Source organism: Diadema antillarum, unplaced genomic scaffold (genome assembly GCF_040938485.1).
Source record: "Diadema antillarum isolate AM-2024a unplaced genomic scaffold, OU_Dant_1.0 seq00000563_RagTag, whole genome shotgun sequence".
In the NCBI taxonomy this organism is placed as follows: Eukaryota; Metazoa; Echinodermata; class Echinoidea; order Diadematoida; family Diadematidae; genus Diadema; species Diadema antillarum.
This window is the reverse complement of record NW_027271502.1, coordinates 556,002-581,479: the sequence shown is the minus strand read 5'-3', so window position 1 is coordinate 581,479 and position 25,478 is coordinate 556,002. Positions and strand designations below refer to the sequence as shown.

General features: G+C 38.9%; 1 protein-coding gene across 1 annotated transcript in view; it reads right to left on the bottom strand.

Moving 5' to 3' along the window:
* The window catches only part of LOC139735087 (ATP-binding cassette sub-family C member 8-like), a 29,450-nt gene extending 4,728 nt beyond the window's left edge, over nt 1–24,722 (bottom strand). The window contains exons 1-28 of the mRNA XM_071645860.1: nt 24,648–24,722; nt 22,907–23,565; nt 22,251–22,499; nt 21,473–21,667; nt 20,651–20,812; nt 18,437–18,592; nt 17,776–17,910; nt 17,355–17,517; nt 16,214–16,254; nt 15,706–15,939; nt 13,082–13,255; nt 12,266–12,344; nt 9,978–10,080; nt 9,364–9,462; nt 8,737–8,902; nt 7,689–7,826; nt 6,950–7,218; nt 6,596–6,878; nt 5,906–6,069; nt 5,551–5,620; nt 4,207–4,364; nt 3,564–3,656; nt 3,196–3,298; nt 2,465–2,578; nt 1,803–1,914; nt 1,145–1,272; nt 650–728; nt 349–457 (exon numbers count right to left, since the gene is read on the bottom strand). Coding sequence (XP_071501961.1) covers nt 349–457; nt 650–728; nt 1,145–1,272; nt 1,803–1,914; nt 2,465–2,578; nt 3,196–3,298; nt 3,564–3,656; nt 4,207–4,364; nt 5,551–5,620; nt 5,906–6,069; nt 6,596–6,878; nt 6,950–7,218; nt 7,689–7,826; nt 8,737–8,902; nt 9,364–9,462; nt 9,978–10,080; nt 12,266–12,344; nt 13,082–13,255; nt 15,706–15,939; nt 16,214–16,254; nt 17,355–17,517; nt 17,776–17,910; nt 18,437–18,592; nt 20,651–20,812; nt 21,473–21,667; nt 22,251–22,499; nt 22,907–23,515 — 4,385 coding nt within the window. The 5' untranslated portion in view covers nt 23,516–23,565; nt 24,648–24,722. The remainder of the gene's footprint in view (nt 1–348; nt 458–649; nt 729–1,144; nt 1,273–1,802; nt 1,915–2,464; nt 2,579–3,195; nt 3,299–3,563; nt 3,657–4,206; nt 4,365–5,550; nt 5,621–5,905; nt 6,070–6,595; nt 6,879–6,949; nt 7,219–7,688; nt 7,827–8,736; nt 8,903–9,363; nt 9,463–9,977; nt 10,081–12,265; nt 12,345–13,081; nt 13,256–15,705; nt 15,940–16,213; nt 16,255–17,354; nt 17,518–17,775; nt 17,911–18,436; nt 18,593–20,650; nt 20,813–21,472; nt 21,668–22,250; nt 22,500–22,906; nt 23,566–24,647) is intronic.
* Between the last annotated feature and the right edge of the window lie 756 nt (nt 24,723–25,478).

Sequence of the window (25,478 nt, the reverse complement as noted above, 5' to 3'; positions counted from 1 at the left end):
CTGAATGGAAGCAGCAATATCTGACATAATCTATCGTGATATGACTTGAGACAAAGGTAGTCTAGCCACAAATCCATCAAAATTATCCATAATACATTGGCACAAAAACATTAGTTCACACTAAAACTTTGGTAAAACATTACTGCATTTCCGTAAATTGTTCGAACATACATAGAAGATTACTACAATTTCAATCAATATGAATTATACCAATCCAAAGAAAGAGGCATAGGCTTAAACATCAATAAATACGAAACTTGAATGTACCCCCCAAAAAAAAACAACAACAACAACACACACACACACAAGATTTGATAACAATGCCACCGAAAGGGCTCCTGGACTAACCTGATGGAACCAGTGAAAAGGAATGGATCTTGAGGAATGATGGACACCCGCTGGCGAAGGGTTAAGAGTGGAACCGATGCTATGTCCACTCCATCAATCAAAATACGACCTGCAAGACATTTGAGGAGATTGCAACCAAAGATCTGTAAGGATAACGACTGTCTAACATATCTCCGTCAAAATAGAATTCTACAGGATCTTCTTGAGAGTAGGTTAATTTAGATTTGGGTATAGATGCTATATATACTTCGGTAATCTCTCTTTGTTTCCCACAAAGATATTGTGAAAATGGATTCCTTACCTTTGAATGTATCTATTATCCGGAGTAAAGCGAGCGTGAGCGAGGATTTTCCACTTCCGGTCCTCCCACAGATACCAAGCTATTAGATTAAAGATGACATAGCATGTATCATTCATCAGCTTAAAACATACAAGTGTATTGTGATGAATAATTCATTTGAGAGGACGATCATAAGCTATTGCTACCAGGAGGTGTAGCATTTCTTTGCTCTAATTAAAACAAAGAATGTCAGGTATGGATTTTTTTGTTAACAGTAAAATACACACACTACTTTGAAGTCTAAGGTTAACACAAACATATTATACAAGTACATGTATTCGTGCATATTCCCCGCCACCACTGATTATACACATAGTATCCCTACGTCAGGCAGTTTTATCTGGAGCATCACTCACGCTTCCAGCCCAGTGAATCTAGGATACAATAAAAGGGATGGGTAAAGCACCTCAGAAAGCTAGGGTATAATAACGTATATCACGCTTGAAGAAGACTGACCTTGTGACGCGACGGTATTGATAAGGTGATGTCGTTCAGGACGGCATCCAGAGTGAAGTGGTATCTGGCGCTGATGCCTTTCAGTTCTATCTCACCATTCTCTGGCCATGTTGACGGAGGATCCACTCCTAGCATGACAAACCAATGCAACTCTCTTACATCAACAAACATTGATACATAATCATCCACATATCAAAGTATCATGCACTTCATTTAGTATTCACTATCGACCCTGCTGCGCTTTTCTCTTTCACCATCTCTCCATCTTCCTTTTTCTTTCTTTTTCTCCTTCTTATTTTTTCCTTTCTTCTTCTCCCCATCATTTTTCTTAGTTTTCTCCCAAAAATGTAATGGTAGCTTCCAAGTGACTTTACAGCCAAGTTTGCGAGTCAAGAGACCTCTATTTCTACATTAACTTAGTGAGCTTTGTAGCACCCATCACGACAAGGAGCAAAGTTTAATACTAGTATGTGATTGTTTGGTCCCATATGGTAACTAAATCTGTAACATGTACTGGAAGCGTGCTTGTGGTCACCTGTGTGCGTGTGTGCATGTGTGTCTGTGTGTATGCGTGTGATGTGTAAGTGCTCAAATTATAGCTTACAACAGATTGGGCACGGGCAAGTATTAAAGTAGGAGTGGCTCAACTTCTGCTTACCTGAGTAGTTTTCTGTGGGAACCTCCACATAATATTTTACCCTTTCAACAGCATTCATCTGGAGCTCAACAGCGGCAGCCGCATTCAGGCATAAATCCATGTAAAGGGAGATCTGAAAGAGGATGAACACAACATCACATATACTACATTCATGTGGAGAATCTATCTACTGATATCTATCCATCAAATCTTAAAATTTCTCACTGTAATACAGAGACTCCAACCCCAAGCACCTTCTGATCTGGAGATTCTCCCGCCTGAAACCCCTAGCAAACGGGAGGCACCAACTTGTTTCGCGCACATCATGAGCGTGAAGTGTGAAGTTCCTTGCGGCCGAGGTCCAGGGCCCTGGAAGCTATAGGGTCATAGATGCTCTCTAGTGCTATCTAGGGCCTTTTTTTCAGCATTCGATGACACAAAGTAAGAAATCATTTCAAGCGGGAGACACAGAGCCAGGGCGGGAGAAATCAAATCTCAAGAGGGAGAACGGGAGATTTTGCAAAAATGGGCTTTCGGCAGGAGATTCCCCGTCGAAAGCGGGAGAGTTGGAGTCTCTGGTAATATTATACATTCGATACTGGAACGAAATTAGAGAGTTCCATTACTCATTATTTCACTTTTTTAATGGTGAAATATCAATAATTCATCTCCTGCTTGATTACCTGGAGGGAGTAGGAAATTGCAAGGCCGACATAGCTTGCCTCCAAGCCAAAGTAGAGCGCCCCAAGGAGTGAAAACAGACTTGCAAAAAGGACTGTCACGGCTCCAAGAAAGTCCTGCGCAAAGGGAGAAAGACATGGTTAAAACCTCAAGAATTCGAACCTGCATACAAAGCGATGATAATAAAGGAGTCACAATAAAATGAAGAAATCATATGACACTTGTTAGCTGTTCTTCTCATTCACGGCAAACTTTCACTCTGATGCGCTATGAGAAATAGCATATATTTCAGGGTTAAAAACAAGAACAACAACATTATAGTAGCATACATAGCGAAAAATAAAATGCTTCAGTGATGATACCACAGGTAATAATCTGGATTTCATCGGGCATTAAAGGTGATTAATGAGGGAACTTATTTTACAGTCTCGTTCATTTAATCAAAGTATTTTGTCATTTTCAACAGAACAAAGTTTTTATGTACGGAACTGAATTTGCAATTGTAGAGTTTACATTTTGTCTTGGAGTACTTTCTTCACAGGCTTTACCGCTAACATGCAATGTGATTTGCTTTTGTAAATAATGATAAAAAAATACCAAAAAAAGTCTCACAAGTATAGGGACACTAGAAAAGGTCATTTAAACATCTTGTTATCGCAAGATATGTCCATTTGTATGCGTGAACAACTTGATCCCCCTGCCAGCCGATGTTTGCCTTGCCCACTATACTCACCAGTCTAACTATTATCCATCGTTGGGCGGCAACCATGTAAACACTCGTCTTGTTGTTAATGAGGATCCGATCGAGAACCGTCTGAAAGAAATCTTTCTCCATCCTGGTCATAAAACACAGAGAAACACAACGTTTTCGACATGCCAGCAACGCTATACCCATCGTCATATACACTAAATGATGCAAATACTTATACTTGGAAATTGTTGAGATCAACAATAACTTAATCCTTCAAGAGAAGAAAGAAGAAAGGGAAAAAAAAATTTCACCATCGGAATCTGTCATAACTGTTTGCGGTTAAATTAATGCCTTCTGTATCAATAAGCACACGAAATCTAGCTGGAGAAAATATATAAAGGTTGATATACCTAAAAGCTCTGATGGTAGACAAGCCATCCAAGGTCTCGGAAAAGTGAGCAAAGACGGGAGACCGTGTCACACTCATACATCGCTGAAGTTCTCTGAAGAAAGAAAATCCATGAACAGATCATTGGTGGTCAAATTCTAATAGCACCAGGAGGGCATTTCATGGAGCATTTTTGTCGGATATTTTTCTGACAAACTGTTACAAGTTACAGAAATCCTTGCATCTGATTGGCTGAGAGCAAATTTGTCCAACAAAGTTGTCGGACAAAATGCTTCATGAAATGCCCCCAGTTTTCGGAATCATGGACAATTGGCAACTATGGAACAGTGTGAATTGATTTGAAACGCCCAATTTGTCAAGTGCATTTCACTGTTGCTATGTGACCCCTTAATGTTTTTCCGCCGAATTATACGCATGATCACAGGACGTCAGGTTCGTCGAGTGTTTTTCTTTTTGAATGTCGGTTTGCTGAGTAACGCTTTGTTCGGCACACTGAAAACCTTAATATGTGTCATTCCTAGGCAAATCATATGTTGGGGTCCAAGTCACAATAGTAAACTCTAAACAATTAATAAGACAGGGAAAACACACACTACAAAACAGACTGAAAAACAAAGCACAAATAAAACAAATGAAAATATTACCTTGACGTTGATACGTAGTAAACGATAAGGAGTACGAAGACAATAGCGACGGGAATGACGAAGAGAATGAAGTACGGGCTGACTGCGACTACAACCACTAAGGATGAAATAACATTAGCCCCAAGAAAGATGACAGTCCGTATTGATATGAGTAGGGCCTGAACAGCAATAAGCAAATAACATAATTTATTGCATCAGTGAATAATTGCCGAACGAACAAATCAAGTGAATAAACTAGTAATTCACCAAAAATATATAATTTTATGAATGCTTGAGTAAACTGTAATGAAAAGGTACAATGATGAGATTCAATTAATTGTGAGGTGTGCGCTAAATAACATTTAATAATATTAAATGTTTGTCTACAAGCAGCCTTCTCTTCTCCTGAAGAGTTTGTTAGTATTATATTATTATGATCTGCTATGATGTAAAAAGTGATCCAATAGACATCGACACACGTCACATTTTCTTCTTCTTGTTCTCTAAAAAGAGTTGAACACTAACTCACGACCTTCAATACTGCTTTGTTTCCATGAAAACACATGCATAGATACGCCACAAACTGCTCATATGAAATCTGACAGGCAAATCCCCAACAACTCCAGCATCACTATCAAAGGGATGGTATATTTTCGATTAAGATGGGGTTTCAAGTTTCCTACTTTTTTTTTTGTGGGATAATGAGAAACCTCGTAAGAAATATGAAAGAACACAATCATAGAGAAGAATTCAAAGTTTATCTAAATTGGTGAAAATTGGTTTTGAAATGGCTGAGATATCCCTTACAAAGCGATCCTCATAAAATCGGGACCCACATTTCAATACAGCTGTAGTAGGATCGCTTTGTTTTACTTTGTTTTTGGATATCTCGGCAAGTAGATTTGCATCAAATAAACTTTGAGTTCCTCTTAGGATTGTAAGCTCTTTAACATTTCAGAAAGCGGTTTCTATGTATCTCGGAAAAAGGTTAAAAGCGGAATTCCCATCTAAACCAATACTATACTATCCATGTAAACTAGATCTAACTTGCCTTACTTTTACTGTCTCTACGGAATTTGCATATTATGTGGAGCATAACAATAAAAAGATAAAGATATACCAAGATGAGAGTAGTAAAGTGATGAAATGTTGCCAAACTGCATCACCCTCGTGAAAAAAGAGCAAAAATATAAGTAACGAAATAGATATGCAAATAACACTTGATTGCAATCCCAATTTATTTATACACACAAAATGACCATACATACTCTTCCTATGCGATTGGATGGGCAATACATTGCAAAACATATTCCCCCCCCCCCCCCTTCCCCATCTCTGTCTGGCTTGCTATATTGTCTTTCTCACCTTGTCAATCAGCTGGGTGTCATTCGAAAAACGGTTGAGAATTCGACCAGCTGGGGTGGTGTCAAAGAATCTGTGGTATTACGACATCAAGGGGGAACAGAGACTTCAATGAGCAATCTGATCTTACAGCACACTCAGCAAACTTGATTTGCTTCCATGCATTGCAGGACTGAATTTACTTTACACCCCAACGTCATTTACGCTAAATAAGCTGTTTCATTTACAACAGCTTTTTAATGAGATCATGAATTCAGTTGGTTCACAAAATTAATTTCCATCAGTATTCATGATTGAGTGCTAGAAAACCAAAGCTATCCCTACCTCTTAAAACCTAAAAATTGTCTTCCCTGCTTACCGCATTGGAGCTGACGCCACGTTGTCCAACATATCCATGTGTACAGACTTGGCGGCGTGATAAATGCCTACGGAGATGCTGACTATACACAGGACATTGAAGAATAGGTGCATTCCCGAGAAGAGAGCGTACACTGATATAAAGTAGTCATTGTCGTGTGTTTCCTGAAATTAATTAAAACAGTAATCAATACATAAATAATCGAATGAATGAGTTATACTTGTTTGGTTTATAAAGGAACACTTTAATGGGTAGAAAAGTAACACGTACAAGTAAATGGATATCATCCATTTGATAGCACACCGCAAACTCTACCTCATGAACAAATCTTGAGCAAAACAATTAGGACATATGCACGGCGCATTACTGAAAATAAAACTGATTCTTATTCTTAAATCCCACGCTTCATCAAAATTACAAGCTTTTTTTTTTTCGATAAAGATTTACATTGTCGTGATGTTTACGTCATGATTCTACCAAGGGCAGTTACAGATGTATAACTTGTAGGCGCAATGACAATAATTATAACACACAAACTACAATTAGTTTGAAGAATAAAATGCAAGCAAACAAAACGCACGAATGAACCATAATTGTGCGTCAACGCTTATGCCTACTTACATCTAAATCATCGTTTTAAAGTTTAATAATGAGACAAAGTGCTATCACCAGAGCTCTCAATGGACCAACCTGAGTAAAATTAGCACCGGTATTGACATCAGACCACTCAGCCAGCCAAAAATTTGTCGCTATTTCGAGACCCGACGTGATGAGAAGAGCAGCAAATAGCACGAGAGTTGCCAATTTGCTGACGGCTCGCAGGTAATACCAGTAGATTCGATAAGATACGGAGCCTTTCTCCTGGTCTTCTCTGGTAATCAGCCGTCCCTTTTCGCTGTCTACTGACGGCATTTGCATGGAAAAGAAATAAATGTTCAAACTCGAAATACACAGGGACCGGATAACATTGGCACTACATTTGTATAAAAATTGACAAGCTCAAAATTTTACTTCTTATCACTGATCTGCTCCTATTTTGATCACGATAACAAACACACCCACTCACTTACAAATCTATATATTAAAATCAAACAGTTCGGTGCCCTACCTAGAGATGAGATTTCCATGACTTGCATCTTGCTCGACCGTCTTCTCTCTCTGATATTCTCCCCACTTGTTTCCGGTTCCCCTTCATCATCGTCGTCGGTGCCAAAATCCCCTCCCTGCCAGTCGGGAGTGAAACCGGGCCCAACTTTCTCCAGTTTGTCTGGGGTTCCTTCCCAAAAGATGCGACCTTCTTTCATGAGGATGACCTACGTGCAGATGACATCAAACACAAAATTACAACACATATATACTGATTGTCAGTGAATGTGATTTCAAAACCTAGGATATCGCTGGTTTTATCTGAATTCAATGAGAAAAACTTCTGATCACAGCATATGCCGGGCAATTGTAGGTAGTACTTCACACAAAGCATTTAAACATGTTCAAGCTTGCGACAGTGACTTTATTTGCATAATACGGTATACCAATTGTCAGTGAAAGTGATTTTAAACCTAGGATACTGCTAGTTTTGATCTGAATTGAAAAAAGAAAAAGAGAGAGTAAAAAAACTTGAGATTCTCATTACAACATATTCCAGGAAATTGTAGGCAGTACTTCACACAAAGCATATCCCATTTAAACATGTCAAAGCTTGTAACAGCAACTTTATTTGCATGAGCATAAAATCACTGAATTTTATGGGTCCAGAAGCAAGTTGTTCATGTTTTATATTCACCTTGTCAGCCCTCCCCAGATACCGAAGTTGATGAGTGACGAGGATTACAGTTCGCTCCTGCCTCTTCAGGATGCCCGTAATGCCCGCTTCAAAGAGATGTCTGCCTACGTGTGCATCAAGCGCCGACAGAGGGTCATCCTACCGAAACACATAATAGAAAGACATTAGAACAGACACAACTGCTTTAACAGTAGGGAACAGAAGTGACTCTGAAATGGATGACCCACAACTGTTTGTGCTACTCATGACTTTGACTACAGGGGATATTGGATGTTTGAACACTTATACAATGATCAATCGATCGGGAGGCATCAGCTATTAAAACACTATAGTAATTCTAAACGCCATGGTGGTGACAATGTCAAAGTACAGCTGTCTACTGCCTCTTAATGAACAGATTGGGATCTTTAACGTAAGGGAATGATGCCCATCATCAATCAGATGGAGCCCACATCACATCGTGACTGGAGCTTCAGTATTGTAACAATCATCTGCAGCGAAGTGCTAGCTTATCCAGTAGAACTATTAAAGTATAAGGCAAGGAAGAAGAGCCTTGCTTCATATCTGTTATGCTGCTAATGTTACAATCTGTTATTGAGCGTTGGCCAAATTGAATCATTCTAAGTAGGCGTAGACCTAAATAGAATGCAGGCAGGATTTGCTAAAAAGCTTTCCACTACGTTTTAGAACGTGTGACACGTCGTGGTATCCCTGTGTTCTCACTGTGCCTATATAGCTCTACCACCACACCGCCCTCTGGTAACCATAATATCTTCACACGTTCTTTCACACGCTCCTCCCAAACTTTAGAGTCACTGGCCTGACATTTGTCATCACCACCAAAAACAAATTAAAGTCTGAAACATAATACCACTACTCAAGACAGTTGCAATGGCAGCTCACGATGAAAAATGAGCAACATATAATTCACTTAGGATTCTAAAATTTCCATTATAACAGAAAAAAAAAAGTTATGCGTGTACTTGAAGAGCTACAAGCAGAGAACATGTTGGGAAGGGGCACGTGGGAAGGGTAAGATTCAACGTACAAGAATAACTATCTCGTTGTCAGAATACATGGCCCTGGCCACGCTGACACGCTGTTTCTGTCCCCCACTGAGGTTGATGCCTTTTTCTCCAATCTCTGTTTCGTCCCCGTCTGGGAGAAAGGCTATGTCAGGATCAAGAGCGCATGCCTCAATTACGTCACGATATCTGTATGACGGATGCAATTGAAGAACAATGCATCAACAAACACAGCCAGGAAGTCGCCTACTTTCGTAATATGGGACGTGCTCTTTCAGCATTATGCTACGCTTGCAAAACAAACAGTGAAAACAAAATCTATTTAAAGAAAATATTGACTTGAGAAATGACCCGCCCTTTTATATACTGATAAGTATCAAGCTGGTGTGCAGTTGCTTTGAAAACTCGATTCACGAGCGGAATTGAATGTAATCATGAAATAGGCAACAGGTTTTATTTGAAATAATCTGTTGATCTCTTCAATAAGTAACTGTCACTCATGACGCTCCACAGTATACAAAAATGGTGCTCCAAAACAAAACCAAACATTTCCATTGAAAGATAAAAAAAGGGGCTTATAATGAAATGTAAAATATATTTCCATGGAGAGCGAGGACATAATTCTCCAGTGTTTTGAGAACGAAATGTACCTGTCATGTTTGTAGGGTCTTCCGAATGTGATGTTTTCCTTCAAAGATCTGTTCATCAACCATGCCTTCTGAGGTGCATAGGCTACTCTTGAGTCGTTCCTGTAAAATTTTAAGAAAAAAAAACCAGCAACAAATAAACACGAATACAATGCGAAAAGCACTTCTAAATCAGACTGACCTTGTTCAATGCACTGACTTTGATCTGGGCCATGCTGAATAAACCTTGAGATCAAACATGAGTCCGAAAATTAAACATAAGTCTCTGAATATTCAATTCTGATTGGCTGGTAACTGATTTACATTTTCTGACTTATGACCGATTGCATCTTTTTTATGCAACAGCCCCCGGGTACCATGAAACCATAACATAAAAACTTGGCAACGAAAGCAATGTACATCCTTCCATCCATTCTTATTCTAGATTTGCATATCATTTAAATGTTGCTAACTAACTTTGCTTTCTACTAGCACAGGAAGTCTATGATATTGAAACTCACAAGACCATAAAAATGTTCAAAACTTTGGCCTTGCGCAGCTCATTAAGGAAATGAGATAATATACGAAGTGTTATTATGATATAGCATTTCAGTGATTTTAATCACATTGGAGCTAACCTAATTTGTATTTGGCCGTGCAGCGTTGTCATTTCCCCAAGGATGGCTTCCAGAAGACATGATTTGCCGCTCCCAACTGATCCGGCAACAATTGTCAGCTTACCTGAGAATGACACAAGACACCGCATTGAGGTATATCACTCGAAAAGTCCATGCTTACTATTAAGAAGTAATAAATCTTCCTGGATGTTATGCTTACAGTCAAATCGCTATGTACAAAGATGTGCGGGAGGGGGGGGGGGGATGTCCAAAGGGCTATTGTACGGTCTTCCTCTCTTTTTCTCTGAATATAGTACTGATCTCAAGTTTAGTGCCTGTTTGATACCCTTTGGTGGATTTTTAAAAAAAAAAAAATCGTAACAAAACAAAACAAACTAGAAATATCACTGAAGGTAATTAATACCCCCGCCCCGTGACGACAGTCTTACCCAAGGAATGATCTTTCCTTGATCTTCTGCCATTTAAATGCTGTTACCATGGCAACGCAGCTTCCGACACGTTCGAAAAATATGTCTTGCACATCTTCCCACCAAGACTATTGTGTGTGCCACATTTCATAAGCTTTTGTCAAAAACTGAGGAAGTAGTTCAATCCACAAGATCTTTCCTTGATCTTCCGCCATTAATATGCCGTTACCATGGCAACGCAGCTTCCGACACGTCCAAAAAATATGTCTGCACATCTTCCCACCAAGACCAATGTGTGTGCCACATTTCATGAGCTTCAGTCGAATACAGAGGAAGTAGTTCAATCCGCAAGATCTTTCCTTGATCTTCTGCCATTTATATGCCGTTACCATGGCAACGCAGCTTCCGACACGTCCGAAAAATATGTCTTCCACATCTTCCCACCAAGATCAAGGTGTGTGCCACATTTCATAAGCTTTGGTCAAAAAACTGAGGAAGTAGTTAAATCCGCAAGATCTTTCCTTGATCTTCTGCCATTAATATGCCGTTACCATGGCAACGTACTTTCGGGTACTGTCAAAAAATGCGTCTTGCACATCTACAACCAAAGGCACACATCTGTACCAAGTTTCATGGAAATTGGGCAAAAACTGAGGAAGTAGTTTGCAACACAAAATTTTCCATCATTTTGGCTCATAATATGTGAGCTGTTACCATGGCAACATACTTTTTGTCACTGTCAAGAAATGTGTCATGCTGACCTATATCCTAAGACAAGCATTCAATATGAATTCCATGAGAATTGGAAGAACACTGATGAAGCAGTTTTGCCATGAAGCATTTTGCCCTATATTTTACCAATAACATGCCATTACCATGGCAACGCACTTTTTGCCACTGCGGAAATATGTGTCTTGCACATTAACATATTCAGATGAACATCTGTACCTAATTTCATAAAAATTGATCAAAAACTGTGGGAGGAGTTCGCGACGCAAGATTTGTACCCATTTTTGCCCATAATATGCCGTTACCATGGCAACATACTTTTGGGTACTGTCAAAAAATACGTCTTGCACATCTACAACCCAAGGCACACATCTGTGCCAAGTTTTATGGGAATCGGTTGAAAACTGAGGAAGTAGTTCGCGACGCAAGATTTGCAACGGACCGACCGCCCGACCGCCCGACCGCCCGACCGCCCGACCGTCCGCTGATTCCTATATACCCCCTTCAAACTTCGTTTGGCGGGGGTATAAACATGATTGAGGATTTCGCTGCGACTCACACAAAATGAAAGAACCATCACTCGTACTCTTTACTGCATTACAGGGAAATCTGTCAGAACCAAGCCTACCTCCATCTATCGAAATATTATTGATATGCTGCTGACAACATCATTACGGTACATAATTATATTAAGCATAATTATACTATGTGGATAGCTGATAACATCAGGCCTTGGTTCTAATCCCTGAAACTGAAATTGCGAGCTTGTTAACCTGTACAGATTCAACACTATGCATTTTCTCTCTTTGTGTCTGCAAAATGTATTTTCTTTCCTAGAAAGCAAGGTCAGTTTCTTCATGGTCGGATGTTTTGAATTCTTTTCAAATGACATTTTTCATAATTTTTCGTACAATGACATATTCTCATCATTCACGTACAATGACATATTTTCATCATTTCACGTAATTTTGCTATACATGTTATGAACAACTTAACTTGATGAACTCGGTGTACGTTTACTAATTCATTTCCACTGCAAGAATTACACATATCATGTGAGTAGGTATATATGGAAGGACTTTAAAATGATGCATGAAATGTTATTCTTCCTTTGGAGCTTTATTATGACTTGGCCAAACCTAGAAATGATACCTCGTGGTATGTTGACGTTGATGTCCTGCAGGCATGGACGGCTGGACTCTGGGTCCCAGGTGAACGTACCATTTATTACCTGTCATTAAACATACATAGATAAAAGAAATTGACAACCGATAGCAAGTATTTTATCGCTATCAAAGGACATAAGCAAATTAGTGTGCAATTAGAAAGGTATATACTAAGTAGTGACGTCAGTGATACAAGTACAAAATAGAATAGGAGACATTCATGTCTGGTTGAGAACGCTGAAAAACAACAACTGTGTCATCATCGCGATGACCACATAGACTAGTTTACTAGTGTATTCACATTTAATGGATGTTTTCTGGGTCCTGCTATGACAAGGGTGTTTTTTGGTCCTATGACAATTGATGAGATTCTTATTTGACTTGCTCTTTTTTTCAGTTTTCCATAGGCAAGACTCAACACTATTACTTCTTGTTTGTTTGGGTTTTTTTTACCTTTTGGTGGCCTATAGTTGGCTCCCCAAAATCATCAAATATCATTCTTTGGCGGCCCAACATTTAAATTTGGTGTCCACAAAGATTTTAAAAAACGAAAGAATTTAATCTAGATTTCATTTTAATCTAATGAAACATTAGAATAATACAATGAACTGTGATTATTATGTGAAAATTAGCAGGCATGATAATGTGTTTCATATACCACGTGCTTTGATCAAGAAGAAAGCAAGAAAACATGCAGAAATGGAATAATTTAATAAAACATTAACATGAATATAACCCTTGATAATCATGTGGAAAAAATAGGAGATTTGATAAGGGCTAATGACTTTTAAGCCACTAATACCTTGATAGCGACTTCCTCTGGAAGAACTGAACTAGCACAGTTCGATGAGGTCGCTCCAACATTGCCATCATTACTGGGTGTTTGAAGAAATGGTGAAAACACATTTTCGGAGTCATCTTCACGGGGCGAACTTTCGTTTATTGTCCATTTTCTGCGAACGTCGACGACAAAATTCTGTAGCATGTTTTAAACAGTCAAGAGAAGACAGATATCTGCAATTTTAACTCAGAGAACATGACCTACAGTATACAAAATTTCTAGGTCCACTCTATCATTTTATATTCTTTCAAATCTTGTCTTTTCCCACACTGTTTGGAGTCAGTGCACAGTGATTAATATCTGCTCATTGAAACACTGCTGTAAGCCATGAAAATTACAGGAAAAAAAATGGCAGTACGATAAGATGCATGACATACAGTACCATGTTTGCGTACGTCTGTAGGGATGATCAATGATCACTTTCTACGAATTCTATAATAATAATAATAATAATAACACAATACATATATCAGGATACTTAATATGGATGTTTCTCAGCGCACAGTTTACGGGAAAATGAATACTTAATCCAAAATAATACAAATTATCTTTTAGTGATCGTAAATTCTGTAATCTCATTGGTCAATCAACCACTGAATATATCCCGTATTCCGTGATAAGGTCATATTGTGCGCATGCGCTAAATCCACCACTGAATATATTCCGTATTCTGTGATAAGGTCATATTGTGCGCATGCGCTAAATCCACCACTGAATATATTCCGTATTCCGTGATGTGATGACCATATCACATCGCTAGCTGCGCGTGTACCAAAGACGCTTGACTGAAAAGATAGGAAAGTGCGCGCTAATCCTGTACAAAACAAATGGACAACGCGCGGTACTCAAGCGTATTACGCACATCACCTGAGACCACTCACGCAAAGACGCTTGATAAACGACAGCAGCAACAACAACTTAAAAGACAACGCGTCTTGGGTGATACAGATGTGCGTCTTTGCCTGAGCTGAGATGCGCTGTCTCTGAAGATGTTTTTATCTGGCTACTACAGTATCATGGCATGTACGTATGCGCGCATTAATCAGCTCGCGAGACGTAAGTCAACATGGCTGACAGCTGGCGATTTCAACATCACTCACGAGAGGAAATCAGCGAGAAGATTAGCACGTACACTAAAAGATAAAATCGTTACCCCCTGCTTGTTCTTACGAAATACGAGAAATATCTACGGTCTGGTGCCATATTCCATGAGGCCTCTGGCCTCATGGAATATGGCACCAGACCGTAGATATTTGCCCATATTTCGTGAACAAGCAGGGGGTAACTAATAATACACGTACCCCAAATAGCGTATATAATTCAAACAATAAATACAGTGTATAAGTACGATAAATAAATGCAAAATATCAATGTCAGCGTGCACTTTCATCAACCAACCCACAACTGGACCTTACAAAAGGACTATATACTAAAAAAAAAAAAAATTTTCAGCAGAGTTTTATACTGATTAACAGAAGTGGCTAGATGTATATAGGCAGGTAGAGGTGGCGCGATCGCGATGAAATTTTGCAGGTGTGAGACCCACGTCAAAATCTACAAGATTGTGTCATAAGATTTTTTAAAATAATCAATTTCTAATTTTAATTTATTAATTATGCAAATTAAGCTCAAGATCATATTTTAGCCTAATTAAAAGCATTGAGAGTCTAATTTTTGGACCTGTAAATCTGTTTTAGCATATTCAACAATTGTACATCACAAAAACTTCCAAAACTCACTTCAATTCTTATGTATTTTATTGTTTCAAGAATTTCTTATATATTTCGTTGTTTTTCAACTTTTGTTTTTTCTTTGTTTTTTCATTGGAAATTGTCGCTGACCACTTTTTTACCATAATTAGCACCAAATTAATCAATGAAAGTTATTAATTGTAAAAATAATCAGGTTTTTATGACTTTTATGACAGAGCACTGTTTTCCATAGGAAATGTACACAAAATCACAAAATTGTGCCCGTTTTGGGGCGACATTCCGTTACAAAAATGGGCGTGGCTTCGCAAAAGCATGCGCGGACGTTGCAAATTTGGTCTCAAAAGTTGCGCGAGACTTGAACAAAGAAAGTCAAGAAGCCTCGCGACGTGGCCTTCTCGCGTTACAGAATTATAGCGCGAAACGTCGAGGGGGGGGCGGATTCCACCCCCCCCCCCCCGGCCCTTTTAGGATACAGTACTGGTTTAGGTGGGGGTTCATGTTTTGAACATTCCTAAGTGAGATACTGAGAAACCTCTTATGAAATATGAAAGAGCATGTGATTTTACGAAGGATTCAACATTTGATGAAAATTGGTTATCAAATGACTGAGATATCCAAAAAAGTAATAATAATAAAAGACTACAGGCCACGCCTTTTATTAGGATCTCTTTGTTTCACCTTGTTTTTGGATATCTCAGCCATTTCAAAACCGATTTTTGTCAAAAAGACTTTTGATACCCCTCAGAATTGCATGCTCTTTGACATCTCAGAGTGGTTTCTGAATATCTCGCAAAACGTTAAAAGCTAAATCCTCACCTCGACCAGAACTGTACGCACCCTTTAAGAGTGTTTTCTTCTTGTCACAGTACTCACTGATTCACTAGTTTCACTCCATTCATTAGCGTCAGGCAGCCCTTGGCGGTCAACTTCTGGTGCTAGGAGAAACGCTTGAATTCGATTGGAACTCACGTAGGCTGCGATATTGAGACTGACTGTGTATGGTAGGGTGAACATCGGATCGACGAGGGAGTAGAAAAGGTACAATGATGAGAAGGCGACATCAGGTGTCAGATCTTTGCCAGTCAATTTCGAAAATATTCCAAACGACTGGGAGATGTAGAATACGAGATGAAAGGGAAGAAAGTTGAAGTTCTATAGGCATTCCCATGAGAGCCTGCTTTATCAATCTGGATAATGCTAATTTAGCAAACAAGCATCATCGAACTGATACTTACGAAGAGGTTGAATAATTCAACAACGGGAACAATGTTCACAACAATTATCTCTGTTGCTTCCAGTAAACACAATAACTAGGGTAATATACACACGAGTGTACTCAGTATATAAATCCCAGCAGGCATTGCAATAAAGTATCACTTACCACTAGCTTTACGGCAACGGGCACTCCGGTGTTGATCATCCCTGAAAAAAGAAAACACAGACAATCTTACACTACAAGTTCTATAATGACGTGTACTTTCCCAGTTATTCCCTGGTAACAACGTAAGTAAAACAACATGTCATCAAGGGAGGCGGGAAAGTAAAACAACAAAACAAAACAAAACATGCTCGAATCGTACGCCTACCTTTGCTATCATATCACACCTGCAGAAACCGGGAGTGCTCGACTGGCAGGAGTATATAAAGAGTTTGATCGCAAAATGCTGATTTTGCGATCAAATATACCAATAAGCATTTACTTTAACTGTTCAAGTTTCATCCCCCTGATCATGAAATATAATGGATATCATTCTTTTGCCATTGCATCTCCTATTCTATGGAATAGGTTGCCAGACAGACTTAACTGAAACAGACACTGAGTACATTGTAAATTTGCTGAAAACTCACATCTTGTCTGATGTACAAGATGAGAGTTATATAAAGCGCATGGAAAATCTTTTAGATTCTTATGAGCTTTACATTTATGTAAATTATCATTATTATAATCACCATCAGTAGTAGCAGGAGTAGTAGTACGATTAGTAGTGGTAATAGTAGTAGTACGATTAGTAGTGGTAATAGTAGTAGTAGTAGTAGTAAAATATATATGTATAACATATAACAAAACAACAACACATATAACAAAATAACACTCTCCCAAGGATACCTGACAAGTTGCATAACTTGGAATATTCTTGAAGGTATTGTTGAAAAGGCCTAACCTTTTCTCAGCATTTTGTTTGTTTGTTTTTTGGCACATTTAATTGAAAATAACAATTCATCTCAAATTGCCAAGAGTGGAGTTAGCTCGTTTTGCAATCAAACTCTTCAGATGAGAAAGAAGCATAAAGAGAGGATGAGGACAGGAGATAACTAAAAAGAAAAGAAGGAAAGAAAGGAATGCGGGAAGGAGAAATCTGCAAGAAAAGATGAAGAACTGGTAAAGAGGAGAAGAAGGAACTAGTTAGCAGAAGTGCATGAAGCAGAACACTTTTGCATGCTTGGTCTTGATGGCATTACACTTGTAGTTAAATGAGAAGTAGATAAGGTGAGTGTAGGGGTTAACAAAGTAACACGCTTACAATTTGTCGCCTCAACTGAATACGCCTTCCAAAGTTTGTTCAACTCCTTTCCTCTCGCGGATTTCACGAAATCGCAGTAAAGGCGTTCCCAGCCGTACAGTTTAAGAAGCTTCATTCCCTTTAGCATCTCACTAGACATGTTCATACGTTCATCAGCGTGAATCTAAGGGGGGAAATGAACGTTCAAGCACATGCCTTTATTATAGAAGTGTCTTGTTTCATGCACAAAGCACACTAAAATGTTTTTTTTTTTGTTCTTTTGCATTTATGACTCTCAACTATCATTAAGTAAACACAGTTTGATAATGGCTTTTCTTCATTATGACGATAAATGATGTAGTCATCATCATTTTCCGTGTATGGATGAACCAAACATGTTCACCTTAACTAATTTGTGGGTAATTCTGTCGAAATAACTTACCATGATTTCTTTGTCATATTTTGTTTTGAGTCCCGCAAGAAACAGTTGAATTGGAATGATGATGATGAAAAGAGACGCTCCAATGAGTGACGGCACTCCAAGTTGGCAATATAGGAGGTAGAGAATAACCCCAATCTTGAAAAGAGAAGTGGTGATATCAAAATTCAATGTCAAACATGCTACTGTGATTTGATACAATTTCCACCTTTTCCAATGTTTTCCAATGGTCTTCGAAATATAACGTTTACAGAAATGGAGAAATTTCAACAAGTGATCAGATGTCAATACCACAAGACTAATATCACATGGGGGGGGGGGGGGGAGGGAGGGGGTCATTAGACGAATTGCCTGACTGAATGAATGGGATGTATGATAATGTTAGTTCTTAAACAAGACATTCTAAGATATATTTTTCAGTAAATGATTTCGAAGTTGTACGAGTACCAAGGATACAATTTAATTCAATCCACTTTCATATTTCTCAGAGAAAAATACATCAAGTATAGCAAAATAAGATGATACAAAATTAAAATGACAATGATGATAAAAATGATTACTACATCTGACAGTAACTACAACTGACAGTATTCCCATAAGATGTAAATTATCATATTGTTGTGCAAATTTGTGAAATTGACACATCTAAGTAAATTTGTTTTACCTTTACAGGAATGGTTAGCATTTCAATGCCCATTTTGAAGGCCCCTTGAATATTAGCTGCATCGATGGACATGTGGTTGGTGATCTGGCCAGTGGTCATGAGCCCACCAGTTATTGCGTAAGACGAGAGTCGCAGAGATTTCTCATAAACCATGCTCTGTGAAATAAAAGACATTGTAATCTTCCATTACTACTAAAAAAGTTCTTTTTTGGAAAGGGGGCAGGGCAGGGGTTGATATGTTCAGCAATTTTAGGATCCTCCTTGACTCTGAGGACTAAATCTGCAACTAGTACACGTCACAAGTATTTCTCAAGTGTTGCATTCATTTCATTGTGCCATGAAATAAGCCAAGACACACGAGCACAAAAATATCTATAAACACACACACACACACACACACACACAACAAAAAATTAACACAAGATCAAAAGCAATGCTCATGCTACAATCACATCTACAGTACTTAAACTATGGAAGTATAGTTCTATGGTTCGACTGAAAATCGCTAAACACACAGACACACACATTTCTGATTCATTGAAGTCTGAAACAGGATGTTTTCCTGGTTGAATATCTTCAGAATAGTGACAGCTAGATATTCAAGGATTAACGCCTCAGGCAAAATTGCGTTTGAGTGAAAAACTGGGAATTTCACAATTTATGTACAAACTAGAAATGTCGCTATGGCGACTGATGCCTCCGCCATAATGCATGATTCTCCCAATAGGCGTATAGTACAATGTCTTCACAATCTATGATCCATGACAGTTTCACATAACTGGCAAAATATCGAAATGACAGGTTTGTCAGAAATGTCTTGAACTGGGTTTGCTATAATTTTCTAAGAGTGCAGGTACACATATTTGGGGAATTGAGAATTTTTACTTGAATATGATCTGACGGACCTTTTTCAAAGTTTATGCATTGAGTAATTTCCAAGGTATGAAGAAAGAGTGTAATGACAGTACAAAATAGATTTTTTTTTTTTTTTTTTTTTTTTTTTTGGGGGGGGGGCATTGAAACCTGGCCTTTGACCCTTAACCTTTGACCTTTGACCTTCTGGCTGGAAATTTCCCGGAGAATCTCCATTAGGTAATGCATGTATTAAGTTTTGAAACTAATAATGCAAGCATTGCATATACCACATACTAGTACATGAGGGAAATAATGAAATTTGAGGAGTTGACCTTGACCTTTGACCCCCTGACTATTGACCCATGACCCCTAAATTCCCTAGATAATCCCTGCCAGTCAGTACATGCATATGTACCAAGTTCCACGAAGATACATTGAACCATTTGCGAGAAAAGTGATATTGCAACATTCTCACCTAACCTTTGACCTTTTGATCTTTGACCTTTGACCTTATGACACAAAACTCTCTCTGGAGAATCTTTTATGCAATAGTACATGTCCACACCAAGTCTCAAGAAAATACCTTTGGGTATTGCATAGATATGGGGGAAATTGCAACATTTGTAGCATTTGACCTTGACCTTTTGACCTTTGACCTCTTGCCAATGTCACTAAAATCTACTCAACTAATTGTCCCATCATACATCAGCCTTGGACCAAGTTTGGTGAAAGCTGCTTCATCCAGTTTTGAGTTATCACGTAAACAGATAAATTCTAGGATTTGACCTTGATCTTTGACCTTTGACCTGTCCGATTTCACTGAAAAACTAATCAAGTAATTGTCCCATCATACATCATCCTCCAACAAAGTTTGGAGAAATTTGCTCTATCCAGTATTGAGTTATCGCGTAAACGGATACAATTTCATGATTTGACCTTGACCTTTGACCTTTAGGCGATTTCACCCAAAATCTAATCAAATAATTGCCCCATCATACTTCATACTTGGACCAAGTTTGGCAAAATTCCAGTAAATATTACTCAAGTTATCACGTAAACGAAAGCGGACGGACGGACGGACGGACGACCCGAAAACATAATGCCTCCGGCACCACTTCGTGGCGGAGGCATAAAAATATGGTAACTTATGAGGGGGTGACAAACTCACTTTGCCATTTGCTTATTCAGATTGACCGTTCAAGAACTGTTTCCCGAAAAATTAATGAAACTTCATCATGTCATAACTTCCCTATTTTTCATCCGATTTCGATCAAAATTAAACCGTTGAATTTGATACATTTTACTCTTTCTTATCAGATTAACTTAATATTTGGACTGGATTTCCCCTCTAACACTTACCTGAATGGCGGATCTCACATGCACAGCTTCAACGAAGCAGCAGTACGCGCAGCTCTGATCAAAGACACTCATGAGGACCGAGGCAACAAATAGAAACCCAACAAGGATGAACCCGTTTGCCAGTACTTGGTTTGCAGTGACATAGTGATGATATTCATCACTCTGGAAGAAAAAAAAAATAATATCATCGTAAGGAAGATCTTTATACTCATGATAATGTAACAGTAGATCTTGCCCATGAAGTCCCATTTTATGTGGTCAAGAGAAAGTTTCCAAAATTGAGGAGAACAAGAGCACGCCATAATGTAATCTGCTTGTGAAATTTTATATGATTTTATAAAAATGACTACATGGCTGGTATCTCTTTCCTTGAAAGCTTTAAATGTAATTTTGGGATTGTAGCTCCTTGGGCAGAATGATGATGTAAGCCTGTAAATTACAATGATCTTTTGATGACATGCAAACTGACACTCGAAGTTCAAAATACACTTATCACAAATTTCCTGTATTTTCTCATTGGTACATGTAACTCATTAGTTTTATTCTCATTTACGATCTATGACGCTGTCACTAACTCCTTTACTGCTGGAGCAACAGGTATGTCATCAGTGGTAAAATGGAAAGTTCAAACACTAACAAGAGTCTCCGAATCATCTCACGAACGCCATTTCGTGGTGCCACTGACATTGTGTACAATCAAGTTAATAATGGCAAGGACTAAATCAGCCAAAAAGGTCTACAGAAATATAAAAACAAAAAGTCAGAAACAGCAGCCACTGATCAAATCTCCCAAATCTAAACCCTGATTGCGTGTAAGCATACCTTGCCTCCAGGCTCAACAAGGTCGTCCGGTGAAGCCGTGACATAGAGAATGATACCACTGATGCAGAATGGACTGACAAAGTGAGCTGCATCCCCAAGCAATTTCAGAACGTATCCAAGGAGCATGGTCGTTGCGTAAGTCCTCCAATACACACGATATATACTGACATCACTTCCTGTCCTCTGCGCACGTGTCTGTTATTAGTTTGAATCGTTTCGAAAGTATCAAAATGGTTACCAACACCATACAAACACAGCTACTACATTTCGGCCATACTTCAATGGTCATGTCAAGATATTGCGAGCAAATCAATGCAGATCAAGAAGAACGGCACACTTATTGTCATCATGGAAAGACATTACAACTTGGACAGCATGCGATCACCAAAAGATAGCGGATCCCTTTTCATGGACACTTTGTCTTCAGATCGCTTTCAGCGTCAGCTGAAATCAAATCCCCCGTTTTGATGTGGAGAGCAAAATGCGTCATTAATGTCTAGGAGACGTTAAATTGCTTCACGACAAAATGTAAATAGTTTTAATGCAAATGCCCTATTTATTATAGTGACCTATAATATTACTGAATGTTCAGACTCGTTTATAAGATGAGACTTATCGTTAAAAAGCAAACAAACAAAACAAATACAACCCAAAGAATCGACAGTGTACAAATTTCTTATCATGACCTCTTCTGGTGGATGCTAAACTGGCAAGGTAAAGTGATATATCTTTCAGAACTCTTGATAATTTTTAAATGATCCCCACGCCCATGCCTCACCTTCTCCCTCGTGAAATTTTCCTTGAACTTGCAGTGGGTGAAGGTGGATGTGTGGCACTCGGGCATGGTCCCGAGATCGGCCGGTTCGATGGGCTTCCGGTAACCGACCTTGAAGAGCCAGTTCAACCACCAGTAGGTCACGGCTGAGAGCAAGGTGGAGAGTTTGTAGGAGTACCTCATCGAATTGGGTGAATCACTGGAAGACAGTGGCACTGTTGGCTGGTAGTTGGAAGGCACTCTTCTAAATATCTTGATGTGAAAGAAAAATCCAACCAATGCTGACGACAAAGGTATATTCGATTTGTCATCGCACAGCAAAGAGAAATGTGCCGACTCAACGTATCAATCCAGATTCACAAAAAAAAAAAAAGCAGACAATGCACAGTGTACAGTTTTGATGTTCACTACAAGTACATGTATGTTTATGATGGCATTATTTTGGTCAGTTGTTCTCCACCACTGATTATCACGCAAGGAATCGCTTCTAATTCAATAACATCTCCATTTTCCTGTTTGGTTTGTTTTTAAACTGTGCTAGAACTGCCTGTAAAAAAACTAAAGACTGACCACACATGCATTGAATGTGTGGCAATAAAATTCAGAGATTGGTAGCCTTATAAACTGGTATATTGCACAAATCATTAACATTAACTCACCAGTCTATACAAGAGTGTCGTTTCAAGAAAAAGCATGGCTGTGAACAACGCAGCTGCCAACGTCATTAAGTCGAAACAAAACACTTGCCACGATGCGAGACCCAGTCTCGATAAGTACACCAACTTTAGCATAACGGATACTAACGATGAGAGCCAATATAGAAGTAGAAGTAGAATCATTTTGTCCGCTCTCCATTTTTCCATCATGTGATAGTAAACGAGTGACATCACGCTGGACACGGTCAGCAAGGCAGCCGGGATGTACAGGTGTGGCTGGTTTGGGAAACCGTATTGCTTGTGGATTCCATTGGTCAGTACTCCTTCTGCGATCATTAGGAGGTCTACGACCAGGATGATGAAAGTCAATATCCATCTCGTCACGTGACCAGGTAGTCTGAATACATAATATTTCGATTGAGGTTGTTTTCCGTATAGCGAACAATGACGGAAGCAGAGCAAAACAGCAGAGAAGAGGACAATAAAACTTGCCTGCGTCAATGCAATGCATGTGTTTACTTCACAAGCGCTGTTGAGGAAATCCGCTCTAGGTACCGAAGAATTCTTTCCACAAAACCAGTTCCATGTTGAAGACATCATCATGCCGGTCATAAGCACATCGTGACACGCACACTACGCACATTATAGCTGATATCCCATACCTGAGAATAAAAAAAGGAGAAAAAAGATAACATGTCAATTATTTTCTTTGGTCAAAGACATGCCTATTTAACATTATCAAACCTCGCACAAAACCATAAGGTATGAAATACATTGAAAGATTGAGAGAACACATCAAATGAAATTATAATATCAAGGCAGATTTTGTCACAGAGCGCTGCTTTCTGCTTCCAATTCTAAAGTTTTACTTGAGCACTCAGATTGGTTTATACTGTCATGTAAAGGTGATGTCGACAATCAGTCTGCATCATAATTCATGGATTATCTCAATGCAATGACACCCACAGCTGAGAGAGGATAACATTCAGTATTTTCGTTTGGGTATACGTTTCCAGCGTATGGGCCATGGTGAAATTTTAATAAATTCCATACCTAAGGCTAAAAAGCCTAAGGAACTTTTACTACTTGGAAGAGTTTCTTATGTCCCCCACCAACTTGCACAAAACAAACAAACTACTACCGGTATTCCTTTTTACCAATAATAAACTAAATAAAGGTTATGCCATTTATGGGAAGACTTCCCAAACCTCATCCTCATGACCGGGCTTTATTTAGTCCACCATCTGCGAAACCCCCCCCCCCCCAAAAAAAAAACAAAAACAAAAAACAAAAAACAAAAAACAAAAAACAAAAAACAAAAACAAAAACAAAAAACCCAGCAACCTAGCAAACTAGTTGGGGGGGGGGGGGGCATAAGGAACTCTTTCCTACTACTGTCCTCTTCTCAATTACATTGTTCCAAACAGGCCTCTTTATCTACCCTTCGCGGTACGAAAATTGGGCTGCACTTTATCAGTCGCACGCTACAAGAGCGTGCATCGCACCAGCCGCTCTGCGCCGCCCCGGCCGGTGCATCGGCTGGCTAAGCCAGCGCGGTTCCGTTAGTTAATCCACCTAGACGTTACAGTACTAAATATCATGCATGTTTGGCTAGTATGCTTGTGAGGTTTGACGTGGGCCATTGGTGATAATGTTCCCTACAAGAAGAACATGAGCAACGATAATAAATATTATTCATTATAGAAGGAATAAACAGAATGGTATCATTATCAAAATTTCTAACCTGACGCTTGCCACGTTTATCAGCTGATGTCTCGTGTCTCCAACATTGCACCATTTCCAGGGTTGTTCCGCTTTAGTCTTTTCCCAGCCGTTTATCGACGCGGAGGGGTTACACACAGCTACGGTCGCCAAACACAAGCACCGCCTATATGTGCAGTATACATCCCGCTATATGTGATACTCTTTGATAACAATATTGTTTAGTTGTCAATTTATTAATGTGTACCCAAAAGAGACTGACGGCTGTTTTAATTTGCTGAAGTTGCCCTTCAAATGATTACATTAAAGAGAATTAACAATTTGAAATTATGCATGCTTTACGTGATATTGATAGCTTGTGGTGTTTATATACTGATTAAATTCATCAACTTATGAAAACTTGATTGTAATGACGTTTAGACTATCCAGAGCTGTCTCGTGATGGGTAGAAATAGTTCAACACAGCCAGCTTCAGAGCTATCTATGTGACGCCATGTATACACAGATCTCCTAATGATATGCTGGGATTTTTTTTTTCACAAGAACGTTTGGGAAGTTATAAACGCAGCGAAAAATAAAGTTGTGATAAGAGTGACTATCATTCATTTGAACTGTTGATTTTGATCAGGTCAAATCCAACAGTATGTTTTCCTCCCGATAACAATGGCAATGATCAATATGATTTTCACATTACTCACGAATGGATGAACAGTAGTTAATAAAGACTTCAAGATATCGCGAATTTCATCATCTCTTTTTTTTTTTTTTTTTGGAGGGAGGGGGGGGGGTTGGGGCTCAAGGACTAAACAACTCTTATACTTTCGAACGTGTTCATGAAATATTAATAGTATTT